The 18,369-nt window shown below is 43.9% G+C and overlaps 1 protein-coding gene across 1 annotated transcript in view; it reads right to left on the minus strand.

The window, feature by feature from the left end:
• LOC138970487 (fatty acyl-CoA reductase 1-like) overlaps positions 1–18,369 on the minus strand; it is a 37,128-nt gene that overhangs the window by 13,545 nt on the left and 5,214 nt on the right. The window contains exons 2-4 of the mRNA XM_070342943.1: positions 7,322–7,606; positions 2,474–2,649; positions 2,009–2,081 (exon numbers count right to left, since the gene is read on the minus strand). Coding sequence (XP_070199044.1) covers positions 2,009–2,081; positions 2,474–2,649; positions 7,322–7,546 — 474 coding nt within the window. The 5' untranslated portion in view covers positions 7,547–7,606. The remainder of the gene's footprint in view (positions 1–2,008; positions 2,082–2,473; positions 2,650–7,321; positions 7,607–18,369) is intronic.

Below are 18,369 nucleotides of genomic sequence, written 5' to 3' on the forward strand. Positions count from 1 at the left end.
GCATACTGACATAAAACTTTGCCTCTTTTTCCTTTCTCATACATAGCCCCCCCTCCCTCTGAAAGCAAAGTGCGCAAGATGCACTATATCATCACCCCAAACACATGCAGAAAGTAATATTGCTATTTCATATGTTACGTGGATTTCCATTGGTCAATTGGGCAAAACTGAGCTCAGTGCAAAAGTGATATCGACGACATTTCCGTCGATATCAGTTTTGATATCGACGACCTCTTTATTGCTTCCCCACTTCAAAAACAAAAACACCTAAATTTAAAAACAAACAAATATATATGAAAATGTAATTATCCCAGAATTTAGTTGAGCAAGTGACTAAAGACTTTTTGAAAGAAAAGACATTTTGAAATACTGAAAAGTACAAGAAAAGAGTGAACAAAAAGAAATAATAATCAGAGGGAGGGATATGGAACAGCCAAAACTGAGACAAATACTTTTGTAATTTCTTTACAGTAAATACAAAATGTCCAGAGAATTAGCAATATATCTAACATTGACTGACTGTGTGATGATATCTTCTGCTATTGGTCTGTTGAGACAGTGATATCAAAATCGAGACCGGAGGTCGAGATTTTGATATCACTGTCTCAACAGACCATAGCAGAAGATATCATCACACAGTCCGTCAATATTGGGTAATATGTGACAGTGGCAAAAGTGCTGAGGGTAGAGCATTGGACTGGTCATCCTTACAGACACAGGTCAACTCTATGTGACAGTGGCAAGAGTGCTGGGGGTAGAGCATTGGACTGGTCATCCTTACAGACACAGGTCAACTCTATGTGACAGTGACAAGAATGCTGGGGGTAGAGCATTGGACTGGTCATCCTTACAGACACAGGTCAACTCTATGTGACAGTGGCAAGAGTGCTGGGGGTAGAGCATTGGACTGGTCATCCTTACAGACACGGGTCAACTCTATGTGACAGTGGCAAGAGTGCTGGGGGTAGAGCATTGGACTGGTCATCCTTACAGACACCGGTCAACTCTATGTGACAGTGGCAAGAGTGCTGGGGGTAGAGCATTGGACTGGTCATCCTTACAGACACCGGTCAACTCTATGTGACAGTGGCAAGAGTGCTGGGGGTAGAGCATTGGACTGGTCATCCTTACAGACACAGGTCAACTCTATGTGACAGTGGCAAGAGTGCTGGGGGTAGAGCATTGGACTGGTCATCCTTACAGACACAGGTCAACTCTATGTGACAGTGGCAAGAGTGCTGGGGGTAGAGCATTGGACTGGTCATCCTTACAGACACCGGTCAACTCTATGTGACAGTGGCAAGAGTGCTGGGGGTAGAGCATTGGACTGGTCATCCTTACAGACACAGGTCAACTCTATGTGTCAGTGGCAAGAGTGCTGGGGGTAGAGCATTGGACTGGTCATCCTTACAGACACAGGTCAACTCTATGTGACAGTGGCAAGAGTGCTGGGGGTAGAGCATTGGACTGGTCATCCTTACAGACACAGGTCAACTCTATGTGACAGTGGCAAGAGTGCTGGGGGTAGAGCATTGGACTGGTCATCCTTACAGACACCGGTCAACTCTATGTGACAGTGGCAAGAGTGCTGGGGGTAGAGCATTGGACTGGTCATCCTTACAGACACAGGTCAACTCTATGTGACAGTGGCAAAAGTGCTGAGGGTAGAGCATTGGACTGGTCATCCTTACAGACACAGGTCAACTCTATGTGACAGTGGCAAGAGTGCTGGGGGTAGAGCATTGGACTGGTCATCCTTACAGACACGGGTCAACTTTATGTGCCAACTCGGAGACGGTATCCATGTCCCACCCTGTGTCATCACAGAAGCACTAAAAAAATTAAACTCTGTCATTTTGTCATAAGTGCAGGTGGCTGATTAAACCTAAACACGCACACAGCCAGGTAGCGCGACTCTGTTGCTGCTAGCTTTCCACTGGGAGGAACCAAATTTGTCAGCATTGGGATGATGAAGTACATGATAAAGAGGATCTCCATCTTCCTTTACCTGTAACTTGGCCATCTTGCGACATAGGATGGATAAATGTCGGACACCGATCACGTTCATCTGTACCGACAATCTGCACATAAAACAACTGAGTATATTTTCACAAGAACAGGGTATCATATAAAGTGCACACTTCAAAACATATCATCAGTTAGTTGTTTGCCATGATGGCAGGTTAAGGAAGGCCGGTAGCCTGCTAGTTGCTTCACCTCGTTTGAAAAGCTTGCATCAATAAAATTAAAAGGGGATCTGCCAGACTTTTGAAAATCCTGACAGTTATTTCCCAACATTGTCTATTTATAGACTTAGTTTCTCAATAGTTGGTTCAGACACTCACACACACACACACAACACACAACACTGTGAGACACAACACTGTCACACTAGCTGGCTCTCGCTCTCTCTCTCTCTCTCTCTCGGCCTACGCAGTAAATCATTCATTTGTTCGTTCTCCCTGTGTCTTACTTGAGTTCCTCGTCGAACTTGACGGTGGCGGCGGAGTGGAAGACGATGGAGGTGTCTTCACACACGCGGTGCTGGTCCTCGCTGGACATTCCAAAGTGAGGCTCCAGGATGTCCCCACACACCGGCACCACCTTCCCCTCCACCCCTGGCTGTTCCCGCTTCACCTTCTCAAACAGCTGCAACACCCAGTCACCCCAACAAATCAGCAAAAACAAAAACAACTTGTAAGACCCCCCCGATTTACAATGCTATAGGGTTTTTAAAGTTTATTTAGAAAGCGGGCATATAATAATGCACATTATAGACTCTAACCCTACGTGTCAGTGTGGACAATGTGTTATGACCCATATTCCGACTGCCTGCGGTAGAAGCAACAAGTCGCGTAAGGCGAAATTACTACATTTAGTCAAGCTGTGGAACTCACAGAATGAAACTGAACGTAGTCCGCCGCTAGTGCAAAAGGCAGTGAAAGTGACGAGCCTGTTTGGCGCGGTAGCGATTGCGCTGTGCTTCATAGCACGCTTTACTGTACCTCTCTTCGTTTTAACTTTCTGAGCGTGTTTTTAATCCAAACATATCATATCTATATGTTTTTGGAATCAGGAACCGACAAGGAATAAGATGAAATTGTTTTTAAAACGATTTCGGAAATTTAATTTTGATCATAATTTTTATATTTTTAATTTTCAGAGCTTGTTTTTAATCCAACTATAACATATGTATATGTTTTTGGAATCAGAAAATGACGAAGAATAAGATGAAATTGTTTTTGGATCGTTTAATAAAAAAATAATTTTAATTACAAGTTTCCGATTTTTAATGACCAAACTCACTCATTAGTTTTTAAGCCACCAAGCTGAAATGCAATACCAAACCCCGGGCTTCGTCGAAGATTGCTTTGCCAAAATTTCAATCAATTTGATTGAAAAATGAGGGTGTGACAGTGCCGCCTCAACTTTTACAAAAAGCCGGATATGACGTCATCAAAGGTATTTATCGAAAAAATGAAAAAAACGTCCGGGGATATCATACCCAGGAACTCTCATGTCAAATTTCATAAAGATCGGCCCAGTAGTTCAGTCTGAATCGCTCTACACACACACAGAGACAGACAGACAGACAGACAGACACACATACACCACGACCCTCGTCTCGATTCCCCCCTCTATGTTAAAACATTTAGTCAAAACTTGACTAAATGTAAAAATGAGTACTAGGACTCACAAATAAGATGGAACTGTTGCATGCTCGTCATTATTTGTTTGAGCATAGCATTTTTAAACAAATGGTGCAATAGAGTAGCAATTTCTGTTTAAGGGTACATGTAGCATGCTACGCCGGCAGCTCTGCAAACATCAATAAAAATTAAAATAAATAAAGCAGAAGGCGACGTACCCACCCTCATTTTGTTGTTTGCCTTGTCATCACAAACAGACATATTATTTGTATGGCCTTGAATCAGCCACAAGAAGAGTTACTGACCTTGCAGTGGAGAATGTGTTTGTATGGCCTGGAATCAGCCACAAGAAGAGTTACTGACCTTGCAGTCGAGAATGTGTTTGTATGGCCTGGAATCAGCCACAAGAAGAGATACTGACCTTGCAGTGGAGAATGTGTTTGTATGGCCTGGAATCAGCCACAAGAAGAGTTACTGACCTTGCAGTGGAGAATGTGTTTGTATGGCCTGGAATCAGCCAGAAGAAGAGTTACTGACCTTGCAGTGGAGAATGTGTTTGTATGGCCTGGAATCAGTCAGAAGAAGAGTTACTGACCTTGCAGTCGAGAATGTGTTTGTATGGCCTGGAATCAGCCACAAGAAGAGATACTGACCTTGCAGTCGAGAATGTGTTTGTATGGCCTGGAATCAGCCACAAGAAGAGTTACTGACCTTGCAGTCGAGAATGTGTTTGTATGGCCTTGAATCAGCCACAAGAAGAGTTACTGACCTTGCAGTGGAGAATGTGTTTGCATGGCCTGGAATCAGCCACAAGAAGAGTTACTGACCTTGCAGTGGAGAATGTGTTTGTATGGCCTTGAATCAGCCAGAAGAAGAGTTACTGACCTTGCAGTGGAGAATTTGTTTGTATGGCCTGGAATCAGCCACAAGAAGAGTTACTGACCTTGCAGTGGAGAATGTGTATGTATGGCCTGGAATCAGCCAGAAGAAGAGTTACTGACCTTGCAGTAGAGAATGTGTTTGTATGGCCTGGAATCAGCCAGAAGAAGAGTTACTGACCTTGCAGTGGAGAATGTGTTTGTATGGCCTGGAATCAGCCACAAGAAGAGTTACTGACCTTGCAGTGGAGAATGTGTTTCTATGGCCTTGAATCAGCCAGAAGAAGAGTTACTGACCTTGCAGTGGAGAATGTGTTTGTATGGCCTGGAATCAGCCAGAAGAAGAGTTACTGACATTGCAGTGGAGAATGTGTTTCTATGGCCTTGAATCAGCCACAAGAAAAGTTACTGGCCTTGCAGTCGAGAATGTGTTTGTATGGCCTGGAATCAGCCAGAAGAAGAGTTACTGACCTTGCAGTGGAGAATGTGTTTGTATGGCCTGGAATCAGCCACAAGAAGAGTAACTGACCTTGCAGTGGAGAATGTGTTTGTATGGCCTTGAATCAGCCAGAAGAAGAGTTACTGACCTTGCAGTGGAGAATGTGTTTGTATGGCCTTGAATCAGCCAGAAGAAGAGTTACTGACCTTGCAGTGGAGAATGTGTTTGTATGGCCTGGAATCAGCCACAATAAGAGTTACTGACCTTGCAGTGGAGAATGTGTTTGTATGGCCTGGAATCAGTCAGAAGAAGAGTTACTGACCTTGCAGTCGAGAATGTGTTTGTGTGGCCTTGAATCAGCCAGAAGAAGAGTTACTGACCTTGCAGTGGAGAATGTGTTTGTATGGCCTGGAATCAGCCACAAGAAGAGTTACTGACTTTGCAGTGGAGAATGTGTTTGTATGGCCTGGAATCAGCCACAAGAAGAGTTACTGACCTTGCAGTGGAGAATGTGTTTGTATGGCCTGGAATCAGCCACAAGAAGAGTTACTGACCTTGCAGTGGAGAATGTGTTTGTATGGCCTTGAATCAGCCACAAGAAAAGTTACTGGCCTTGCAGTCGAGAATGTGTTTGTATGGCCTTGAATCAGCCAGAAGAAGAGTTACTGACCTTGCAGTGGAGAATGTGTTTGTATGGCCTGGAATCAGCCAGAAGAAGAGTTACTGACCTTGCAGTGGAGAATGTGTTTGTATGGCCTGGAATCAGCCACAAGAAGAGTTACTGACCTTGCAGTGGAGAATGTGTTTGTATGGCCTGGAATCAGCCAGAAGAAGAGTTACTGACCTTGCAGTGGAGAATGTGTTTGTATGGCCTGGAATCAGCCAGAAGAAGAGTTACTGACATTGCAGTGGAGAATGTGTTTCTATGGCCTTGAATCAGCCACAAGAAAAGTTACTGGCCTTGCAGTCGAGAATGTGTTTGCATGGCCTTGAATCAGCCAGAAGAAGAGTTACTGACCTTGCAGTGGAGAATGTGTTTGTATGGCCTTGAATCAGCCAGAAGAAGAGTTACTGACCTTGCAGTGGAGAATGTGTTTGTATGGCCTTGAATCAGCCACAAGAAGAGTTACTGACCTTGCAGTGGAGAATGTGTTTGTATGGCCTTGAATCAGCCACAAGAAGAGTTACTGACCTTGCAGTGGAGAATGTGTTTCTATGGCCTGGAATCAGCCAGAAGAAGAGTTACTGACCTTGCAGTGGAGAATGTGTATGTATGGCCTGGAATCAGCGAGAAGAAGAGTTACTGACCTTGCAGTCAAGAATGTGTTTGTATGGCCTTGAATCAGCCAGAAGAAGAGTTACTGACCTTGCAGTGGAGAATGTGTTTGTATGGCCTGGAATCAGCCACAAGAAGAGTTACTGACCTTGCAGTCGAGAATGTGTTTGTATGGCCTTGAATCAGCCACAAGAAGAGTTACTGACCTTGCAGTGGAGAATGTGTATGTATGGCCTGGAATCAGCCAGAAGAAGAGTTACTGACCTTGCAGTCGAGAATGTGTTTGTATGGCCTTGAATCAGCCAGAAGAAGAGTTACTGACCTTGCAGTAGAGAATGTGTTTGTATGGCCTGGAATCAGCCAGAAGAAGAGTTACTGACCTTGCAGTGGAGAATGTGTTTGTATGGCCTGGAATCAGCCAGAAGAAGAGTTACTGACCTTGCAGTGGAGAATGTGTTTGTATGGCCTGGAATCAGCCACAAGAAGAGTTACTGACCTTGCAGTGGAGAATGTGTTTCTATGGCCTTGAATCAGCCACAAGAAAAGTTACTGGCCTTGCAGTCGAGAATGTGTTTGTATGGCCTTGAATCAGCCAGAAGAAGAGTTACTGACCTTGCAGTGGAGAATGTGTTTGTATGGCCTGGAATCAGCCACAAGAAGAGTTACTGACCTTGCAGTGGAGAATGTGTTTGTATGGCCTTGAATCAGCCACAAGAAAAGTTACTGGCCTTGCAGTCGAGAATGTGTTTGTATGGCCTTGAATCAGCCACAAGAAGAGTTACTGACCTTGCAGTGGAGAATGTGTAATTGTATGGCCTTGAATCAGCCAGAAGAAGAGTTACTGACCTTGCAGTCGAGAATGTGTTTGTATGGCCTGGAATCAGCCAGAAGAAGAGTTACTGACCTTGCAGTCGAGAATGTGTTTGTATGGCCTTGAATCAGCCAGAAGAAGAGTTACTGACCTTGCAGTGGAGAATGTGTTTGTATGGCCTTGAATCAGCCAGAAGAAGAGTTACTGACCTTGCAGTGGAGAATGTGTTTGTATGACCTTGAATCAGCCAGAAGAAGAGTTACTGACCTTGCAGTGGAGAATGTGTTTGATGCGGTCCATAGGTTGCACGCCCTTCTTGGGCCTGACGAGGACGTAGCACAGGCCGATGTCGGGACACGATCGTAACAACTTCTCCAGCAGCACTTTACCCATGAACCCCGTCACGCCCGTTACAAAGATGTTCTTCCCACGGAAAAACTCGGGGATGGACATCAATGTCTTTTCCTTGATGCTTTCTGTGGCGCCCGCCATGGTCGTTGGTGTTGCTGTCCTTTAGCTGTGGAGGCACTGGTGGTCACTGTTGGCTACTCTCTGAAAAAAACGCAGAAGGATTCTTAGCCAAACAAACATACCAGCTGGTACAGTGGAACCCCCCTTGGCCGCCAACATTCTGAGAAAATCAGGTCTTCAATCAATCAATCAATGAGTCTTATATCGCGCATATTCCGTGGGTACAGTTCTAGGCGCTCTGCAGTGATGCCGTGTGAGATGAAATTTTATACGGCCAGTAGATTGCAGCCATTTCGGCGCATATTTACCTTTCACGGCCTATTATTCCAAGTCACACGGGTATAGGTAGACAATTATTAACTGTGCCTAAGCAATTTTGCCAGGAAAGACCCTTTTGTCAATCGTGGGATTTTTAACGTGCACACCCAATGTAGTGTACACGGGGGGAGGTTCGGACACCGAAGAGAGTCTGCACACAAAGTTGACTCTGTGAAATAAATTTCCGCCGAACCTGGGATCGAACTCACGCTGACAGCGGCCAACTGAATACAAATCCAGCGCGCTACCAACTGAGCTATATCCCCGCCCTCAAAAGGAGGGAGTTTTAAAATGGGGGTAAATTTACAGAGGTTTGTAATGACCAGAGAGTCTGAGAAAACTGGGTCTGAACACTTCCACCCCAACTATGTTGACCAAGGTTTTCTTTAGCCCAGACCAGCTGTGCTGCAGCAGGTCACTCAGAATTGCATTAATTGTGTAGTAACCGTGTATCAACATGCTGGAATGAATGCAGTCGTTAGATCGACGTAACAGGAAGCCACTGAAGCTAACAGTCTGAGCGGATATATCCGTACCTGGTCAGATAGAGCGATATGAGTCGGTACGGATATATCCATACCTGGGAGACAATGAGTTAAAAGGGAGGGAGTACGTCTTACAAGGAGGGTTCCGCTGTTAGAATGGTGAGGCCTAAAAAAAAAAAATAGGTGTAGTTACGGTAACCCAACCTACCCTATTTTTAGGGGGCGACCCTATAACTTTTTATTACATTTGTCAAAAAAAATAAATAAATAAATAAAAAATGAGTGCAGAAAACGCAATGAAAGCGAAAGTGCTCGAGTCGCACACTTATTTCCCTGTCAAGTAGGTTTAATTTGTACACATTAGAAAAAAAAGTTCTAAAAAAATAATTGATTGCCTACCTTCCTACCCTATTTTGTTTGGCTATGTTACCTTAACCACACCTATTTTTTTTTTTTTTTTTTGCCTGATAGAGACACAGCTGTCACAAATAAACAAATATATAACAAATAAACAAATTTCTCCTACAAGACGATAAACCGAAAACTGTTCTCTTAATGCAACTTTGACAAAAATGCCCTAACAGAGCAGGGAAATCACAGTGTAACCCTGTTGACACGCATGCAGTCCAAACCATCAACCTCACAGCTTTACACCACTAAAAGTTCCATACACAGTGTAACCCTGTTGACACGCATACAGTCCAAACCATCAACCTCACAGCTTTACACCACTAAAAGTTCCATACACAGTGTAACCCTGTTGACACGCATGAGTCTAAACCATCAACCTCACAGCTTTACACCACAAAAAGTTCCATACACAGTGTAACCCTGTTGACACGCATACAGTCCAAACCATCAACCTCACAGCTTTACACCACTATAAGTTCCATACACAGTGTAACCCTGTTGACACGCATGCAGTCTAAACCATCAACCTCACAGCTTTACACCACTATAAGTTCCATACACAGTGTAACCCTGTTGACACGCATGAGTCTAAACCATCAACCTCACAGCTTTACACCACAAAAAGTTCCATACACAGTGTAACCCTGTTGACACGCATACAGTCCAAATCATCAACCTCACAGCTTTACACCACTATAAGTTCCATACACAGTGTAACCCTGTTGACACGCATGCAGTCTAAACCATCAACATCACAGCTTTACACCACTAAAAGTTCCATACACAGTGTAACCCTGTTGACACGCACGCAGTCCAAATCATCAACCTCACAGCTTTACACCACTATAAGTTCCATACACAGTGTAACCCTGTTGACACGCATGCAGTCCAAATCATCAACCTCACAGCTTTACACCACTATAAGTTCCATACACAGTGTAACCCTGTTGACACGCATACAGTCCAAATCATCAACCTCACAGCTTTACACCACTATAAGTTCCATACACAGTGTAACCCTGTTGACACGCATACAGTCCAAATCATCAACCTCACAGCTTTACACCACTAACAGTTCCATACACAGTGTAACCCTGTTGACACGCACGCAGTCTAAACAATCAACCTCACAGCTTTACACCACTAAAAGTTCCATACACAGTGTAACCCTGTTGACACGCACGCAGTCTAAACAATCAACCTCACAGCTTTACACCACTAAAAGTTCCATACGTTTGTCACTGACAATCTTTTCCTTCCTGTTGCAGGCTACAGGCAAATGCACATTCGCACACAAATGTCATAAAATCAATTCTCCAGTTTAAAACACACGGGTCACTGCACTTATAAGAACTGTTACAACGTAATTTCAGCCTGGGAGTGTGATTACAATCAAACCTGGCGATAACTATCACCCAACGGACCTGAACCAAAAGTGGTTGGAAAGGTGAATTATATTATATGGGAAAGGTGAACTATATTATATAGGAAAGGTGAATTATATTATATAGGAAAGAAAGCAGTCTCAACCATAGTTACTGTGCGTGAGAGTGAGAAATAAAAAGACCAAACAACACTGTCATCACGTGTTTGACGAAGATGATACGAATAACAAAGCACAACGTTTCGACCACTGGGGTCTTCCTCAGGCACAAAACACAGAAAAAAACCAGTATGGAGTAGCCTCCTTTGCTCATCTGCATGTCCATTGTTTTGATTTGTGAGTCGTAAAATGTGAATCGTTAATCTGTAGATCTTTTTGTTCTGTTATCTGTCTTCTTCCTTTTGCTGTGTTTAATGTGCCTGAGGAAGACCCAAGTGGTCGAAACATCGTGCTTTGTTATTTGTATCGTCTTCCTCAAACACGAGAGTTCAGTATTATTTGTTTGTTTTTATAGGAAGAACTTTGTCGAACGGGGATCCTTTGGGATGTTGGCAATGGACAATTGTCATTATGAAGAAGTGGACGCAACTTGGCACATACGACTGAACCAGCAGCAGCAATCAAGTGAGCTCCAATCTGACGTTACACAAATCTCCGCTGGTTGGAGTGCCGTCATGGCCTGTGAAGGGTCAGAGGTCACACCAGCAAGGACTCTTGTGCAGATAACCGAAATAGATATGTTAACACCTACAGCTGTAGATATGGTATTACGTTCGGCTGTACCATATCAGGATCAACTTTTCTTCCCAGGGTGAATGCCAAAGGCAAAACACACTGCTAACTTACACAAATCCATCATGTCATATAGTTTGCTGAGGCGAAAATAATCAAATTCAATGTTTCTGATTCCCCAACCAACCTTGTTTTTTCCTCCCTTTCCGACCTTACATCTTCCTCTTCTTCGTTCATGGGCTGAAACTCCCACGTTCCCTCATGTTTGGCATGAGTGGAATTTTACGTGTATGACCGTTTTGACCCCGCCTGATCAGTGAGGCAGCCATTATGACCTGTTACGACCTTACAATTTGTGTGTGAAAAGTTTCTCTTCTCCTACATCCAGAATTCGCACGATTTCCTGCTAATAAAAAGTGGGCGAGTGTAAACACAAAATTGAACTTCAATAAAAACAAAATTTAAAAAAACAGGAGCCAACCTGATGAGCTTAGGATGTGACCCTTTGTGAGTATAATGTGTGTGTGTGTGTGTGTGTGTGTGTGTGTGTGTGTGTGTGTGCATGCGTGCATATATGTGTGTTGGGTTTCAGGTGCTTTCCTCATGCAGTCCAAATTCAAAGCTGTAAACTGTGCATAGGGCAGTACAGTGGTTTTAATTTAGTATTCTTGATCTGCCCTTTGACCCGCTGATTGGAGTTCTTATGGGTCATTTTCAGATTGTATGCACCAATGGTGCTTGGCGCTTTAGTAAACCGAACCTGGTTCAGCGTGGTCATTGCATGATTTGACAGTCAAGCATAGGGAACTCGAAACAGAAGCATTTCTTACACTGCTTTCTTCTAGCTCTGCAGTAAAACCTATAAAATTAATACTGAATGCAGCTCAGCAGCGCTCCGCCTAGTGTATGAGAGGGAGGGGCTTCCAAAATGAGGCAGGGGTACAGGGGCTGGCCAGTGGGGGCTAAGGAGGGGTGGGCTAAACCCCCCCCTCCCCCCCAGCTGCTGTTGAAATATATAGCATTCCAAAAGGGTATTTTGGGTTGACATCTCCCGGAGAAAAAAAGGTTCATTCACCAGGTAAAAAGAGAACTCATAACTCGGTAACAAGACAAACAGTGCCATTGTGAGGAAAAAGCCACCATTACTTCTCAAAATTAACGTAAATGTCCGAATACTTCATGTGTCAATCAAAATGTGGGTCACAGAACTGTTACCAATGGCATGCAGTGTTCAAGTCACTCAGTAATCTACCAGTATCTGATTAGTCAAGATAAAAAGTTTGTGTGCGTGATCTTCTTCTTCTTCTGCGTTCCTGGGCTGAAACTCCCACGTACACTCGTGTTTTTTGAACGAGTGGAATTTTACGTGTATGACCGTTTTTTACCCCGCCATTTAGGCAGCCATACGCCGTTTTCGGAGGAAGCATGCTGGGTATTTTCGTGTTTCTATAACCCACCGAACTCTGACATGGATTACAGGATCTTTTTCATGCGCACTTGGTCTTGTGCTTGCGTGTACACACGGGGGTGTTCGGACACCGAGGAGAGTCTGCACACAAAGTTGACTCAGAAATAAATCTCTCGCCCAACGTGGGAACGAACTCACGCTGACAGCGGCCAACTGGATACAAATCGAGCGCGCTACCGACTGAGCTACATCCCCGCCCTGTGTGTGTGCGTGATAACTTGGCAGCTGGTTGAGGTCTATTAGTATCATCCACAGGGGCTATCACTTTGATCCAGGTGATCAACACTCCACGCTGGCACTCGCACACTTACGTCAACATTAATTACCACAAGGTTACACCTCGCTATTACTGCGACATACTTATGTCAACACAACCACAAGGTTACACCTCGCTATGACTGCGACATACTTATGTCAACACGACCACAAGGTTACACCTCGCTATGACTGCGACATACTTATGTCAACACGACCACAAGGTTACACCTCGCTATGACTGCGACATACTTATGTCAACACGACCACAAGGTTACACCTCGCTATTACTGCGACATACTTATGTCAACACAACCACAAGGTTACACCTCGCTATTACTGCGACATACTTATGTCAACACGACCACAAGGTTACACCTCGCTATTACTGTGACATACTTATGTCAACACAACCACAAGGTTACACCTCGCTATTACTGTGACATACTTATGTCAACACGACCACAAGGTTACACCTCGCTATTACTGCGACATACTTACGTCAACACGACCACAAGGTTACACCTCGCTATTACTGCGACATACTTATGTCAACACAACCACAAGGTTACACCTCGCTATTACTGCGACATACTTATGTCAACACAACCACAAGGTTACACCTCGCTATGACTGCGACATACTTATGTCAACACGACCACAAGGTTACACCTCGCTATTACTGCGACATACTTATGTCAACACGACCACAAGGTTACACCTCGCTATTACTGCGACATACTTATGTCAACACGACCACAAGGTTACACCTCGCTATTACTGCGACATACTTATGTCAACACAACCACAAGGTTACACCTCGCTATTACTGTGACATACTTATGTCAACACGACCACAAGGTTACACCTCGCTATTACTGCGACATACTTATGTCAACACGACCACAAGGTTACACCTCGCTATTACTGCGACATACTTATGTCAACACGACCACAAGGTTACACCTCGCTATGACTGCGACATACTTATGTCAACACGACCACAAGGTTACACCTCGCTATGACTGCGACATACTTTATCCTGTAGCCAGGGCTGAGGTGCACAAACCAAAAGTGGGTGCCACCCAAACGGGAGAGAACAAACCGCGGGTTCTGATTGGTTGAAATCACAACAAATCTCAGTTTCAACCAATCAAACACTGCGGGTGGCTCCCGTTTTCTCTTGCACTTGCCACTTCAGCCCAGGACTCCCCAAACTGTCCCTCATACGAACTACAAGGAAAAATCACATTCTGGAAAATCAGGGAGAGGGTCCCATGATGCACTAAAACTGAAAAAAGCGGGTCCCACGATGCACTAACACTGAAAAGAGCGGGTCCCATGATGCACTAACACTGAAAAGAGCGGGTCCCATGATGCACTAAAACTGAAAAGAGCGGGTCCCACGATGCACTAAAACTGAAAAAAGCGGGTCCCATGATGCACTATGAAAAGAGCGGGTCCCACGATGCACTAAAACTGAAAAGAGCGGGTCCCACGATGCACTAAAACTGAAAAGAGCGGGTCCCACGATGCACTAAAACTGAAAAAAGCGGGTCCCATGATGCACTAAAACTGAAAAAAAGGGTCCCATGATGCACTAAAACTGAAAAAAGCGGGTCCCATGATGCACTAAAACTGAAAAAAGCGGGTCCCATGATGCACTAAAACTAAAAAAAGCGGGTCCCATGATGCACTAAAACTGAAAAAAAGCGGGTCCCACGATGCACTAAAACTGAAAAGAGCGGGTCCCACGATGCACTAAAACTGAAAAAAGCGGGTCCCGAGATGCACTTAACACTGAAAAGAGCGGGTCCCGAGATGCACTAAAACTGAAAAGAGCGGGTCCCACGATGCACTAAAACTGAAAAGAGCGGGTCCCGAGCTCCCTACATATTTGTTATTATCATGCGTACGATCAGTACTGTTGTCATAAAATGTTCTTAGTCACTCTAACCCATATGATTATAATGTATTTGTTAAGGGCTCAGATAGTTTCAAAACTTTCTTCACCTCCGTTTGACACCTTTAGCTCTCAGATTTCAAGAGTCGACCTTCTGCTTCAAATATTTGCTGTCCAATGTATTCTCAGCTGATTCGTAAAGTCTATAAAATCACCTCCATCTACGACTGCAGCCTCCTTCAAAAGAAATAATTTTCTTCAATTATTTCGGGTGTTGAAACAGAAGCTTTCTTCTTCTTCCGCAATCATGGGCTGAAACTCCCACGTACACTCGTGCTGTTTGCGCAAGTCGGTTTTTACGTGTACGACCGTTTGTTGATGTTAATATAAATGTTTTACAATAACAGCAATACAAACAATTCAATGCAACAGCAATAGAACAGTACATGAGGCTAAACACATTCAGATCACAAAACCGTGTGGCTTAATGCCATTGTTAGTGTTCATAGTTCCTGAATGTATTGATCCCTACACAGGGGCAATTCAATCCACTAGCTGTACTCATGCACACACAATACTCCATGCACAACTCTGTATTCATCTACAAGTCTTTTTTTCCCTGAATGCCCTCAGTGTCAGGTTGAACCTCATATATATGGCAAAAAGTTTAACTACAGTAGTAATCTGCATTCAAGTACTGTACATTGGAACCTCCCTTTTAAGATCCCCCCCCACCCACACAATTTTGTTGTTGTAAAGAAATCCCCCTTTTAAGACCTTGCTATTTTAACGATTTTCTGTTGATAACCTCGTTAACTCTAGCTCCATTTTAAGACCCTTCATTTATAACTTATAAGACCTGATATTCTCACATTTGTTGGAGGTCTAAAAAGGGGTTTCACTGTGTGTTGATTCCCCGCAGAGACAGCAATGGGCAGAGACAGCAATGGGCAGAGACAGCAATGGGCAGAGACAGCAATGGGCAGAGACAGCAATGCATTCTTTCCTGTTGATCAATGTCTCCCGGGGCAACACTGAGAGACCTAATGTTACAAATTCACACTAACAGTAACAGTACACAGCGCATGATTAGGTATACTAATGTTCTCTCAACAAGTCAAGACTTCTCAATTCAAGCACTTAATATACATCCTGACAGAACCTGTAATGCAATACAGTGGAACCTGCCTTTTGAGATCACCCAGTTTGACCCCCCCCCCCCCCCCCCCCCCCCCCCCATTTTAAGATCTTACTGTTTCAGATTCATAACAGCTGTAAATTTACCCCCATTTTAAGATCTTACTGTTTCAAGATCTTACTGTTTCAGATTCATAACAGCTGTAAATTTACCCCCATTTTAAGATCTTACTGTTTCAAGATCTTACTGTTTCAGATTCATAACAGCTGTAAATTTACCCCCATTTTAAGATCTTACTGTTTCAGATTCATGACAGCTCTCAAACAAACTTGGCATATTTTTGGAAAAATAATTGTACTCCACACAACATTTGAACATCGATGATTCAAACATGCTTTGCATGCGCGCGTCCATGGCACCTTTAATTAAGTTTACCAATACCTTTAAAATAAATGCATTCATAAATGCTTCTTTCAATGTGTTTTGACAAAGGCTGTAATCATTGATCAAATGCAGAGTTATAAATTCTTTTTAATCATTATGAGAGACAGGAAAAAAAAAAAGTCTTAAGAATTGTTCTCTTCATATTTTTTTCCACCGACCGTACTGATTGTATTCGACACAATACGGCGAAATGATACATGATTCCCAGGTCAGTACACTCTATCCCCCAGTGAAAGAGCTACTGACGGGCGCAGTGGCGTGGTGGTAAGACGTCGGCCTCCTAATCGGGAGGTCATGAGTTCGAATCCCGGTCGCTGCAGGCTGGTGGGTTAAGAGTGGAGATTTTTCTTATCTCCCAGGTCAACTTATGTGCAGACCTTCAAGTGACTTAACCCCCTTCATGTGTACACGCAAGCACAAGACCAAGTGAGCACGGAAAAGATCCTGTAATCCATGTCGGAGTTCGGTGGGTTATGGAAACACAAAAATACCCAGCATGCCTACTCAACGAAAGCGGAGTGAAGCTGACTAATACTCAGAGTATAGTGTTGGGAACCCAAATGGGCAAAACGAGCACACGCGTAACCAGAGATATTCTGGAACGCTGAAGAAGAACCGAAAAAAGAGCTACCCAGGTTGCGCGCTAACAGACATTATATTATAACACACATTCACTTCTTTATATCACACTGTCAACATTGCCAGGCCTTATGACGTTATGTGCAACCTGAATTAACACTTCCACTCCATGCAAAGAAGAATTGTCGATCTTTCTTTCTTTATTTGGTGTTTAACGTCGTTTTCAACCACAAAGGTTATATCGCGACGGGGGAAGGGGGGAGATGGGATAGAGCCACTTGTTAATTGTTTTTTGTTCACAAAAGCACTAATCAAAAAATTGCTCCAGGGGCTTGCAACGTAGTACAATATATATATTACCTTACTGGGAGAATGCAAGTTTCCAGTACAAAGGACTTAAGATTTCTTACATACTGCTTGACTAAAATCTTTACAAACATTGACTATATTCTATACAAGAAACACTTAACAAGGGTAAAAGGAGAAACAGAATCCGTTAGTCGCCTCTTACGACATGCTGGGGAGCATCAGGTAAATTCTTCCCCCTAACCCACGGGGGTAGAATTGTGGATATAACTGTAATAATTTGACTTGTGAGGTTTGAGAAGGGTGCTTTACTGTGCTGAGCAACATGACAGCAGCCTTTACTGTGCTGAGCAACATGACAGCAGCCTTTACTGTGCTGAGCAACATGACAGCAGCCTTTACTGTGCTGAGCAACATGACAGCAGCCTTTACTGTGCTGAGCAACATGACAGCAGCCTTTACTGTGCTGAGCAACATGACAGCAGCCTTTACTGTGCTGAGCAACATGACAGCAGCCTTTACTGTGCTGAACAACATGACAGCAGCCTTTACTGTGCTGAGCAACATGACAGCAGCCTTTACTGTGCTGAGCAACATGACAGCAGCCTTTACTATGCTGAGCAACATGACAGCAGCCTTTGACTGTGGAACAGATTTGGGGAAGGAAATAAGTGGTTGTACTTAGCGGCAAGAAGAAGAAGTGGTTGTACTTTTATAATACAGTGGAACCCCCTTTCAAGAACTCCAAAAAGTATAGAAAATCAGGTCTTAAAAATCAAGGAGTCTTAAAATGGAAGTAAATTGAGGCAGACCTGGTACCAGCGTACACCAGACCTGATACCAGCGTACACCAGACCTGATACCAGCGTACACCAGACCTGGTACCAGCGTACACCAGACCTGATACCAGCGTACACCAGACCTGGTACCAGCGTACACCAGACCTGATACCAGCGTACACCAAACCTGATACCAGCGTACACCAGACCTGGTACCAGCGTACACCAGACCTGATACCAGCGTACACCAGACCTGATACCAGCGTACACCAGACCTGATACCAGCGTACACCAGACCTGATACCAGCGTACACCAGACCTGATACCAGCGTACACCAGACCTGATACCAGCGTACACCAGACCTGGGAACCCCTGTTTTGCACTTGGAGTATATCTCTAACAAACATGGTGTATTTTCAGAAAAATGAGCGTACTCCTCATTGCATTTGAACATCCATGTTTCAAACATGCTTCACACTCGTCCGTCGCACTGTTAATTAAGTTTACCAAAACATTTAAAACAAATGCGTCTGTCAATGTTGACTGACAAAAACATTAATCATGTGTCAAAGTACCGGATCGGCTTCGGGATGCGCTTGTGAAGAAAAGTCGTGGTGGTATTTTTTTTCAACTGACCGGTC

This window comes from Littorina saxatilis, linkage group LG7, assembly GCF_037325665.1.
Source record: "Littorina saxatilis isolate snail1 linkage group LG7, US_GU_Lsax_2.0, whole genome shotgun sequence".
In the NCBI taxonomy this organism is placed as follows: domain Eukaryota; kingdom Metazoa; phylum Mollusca; class Gastropoda; order Littorinimorpha; family Littorinidae; genus Littorina; species Littorina saxatilis.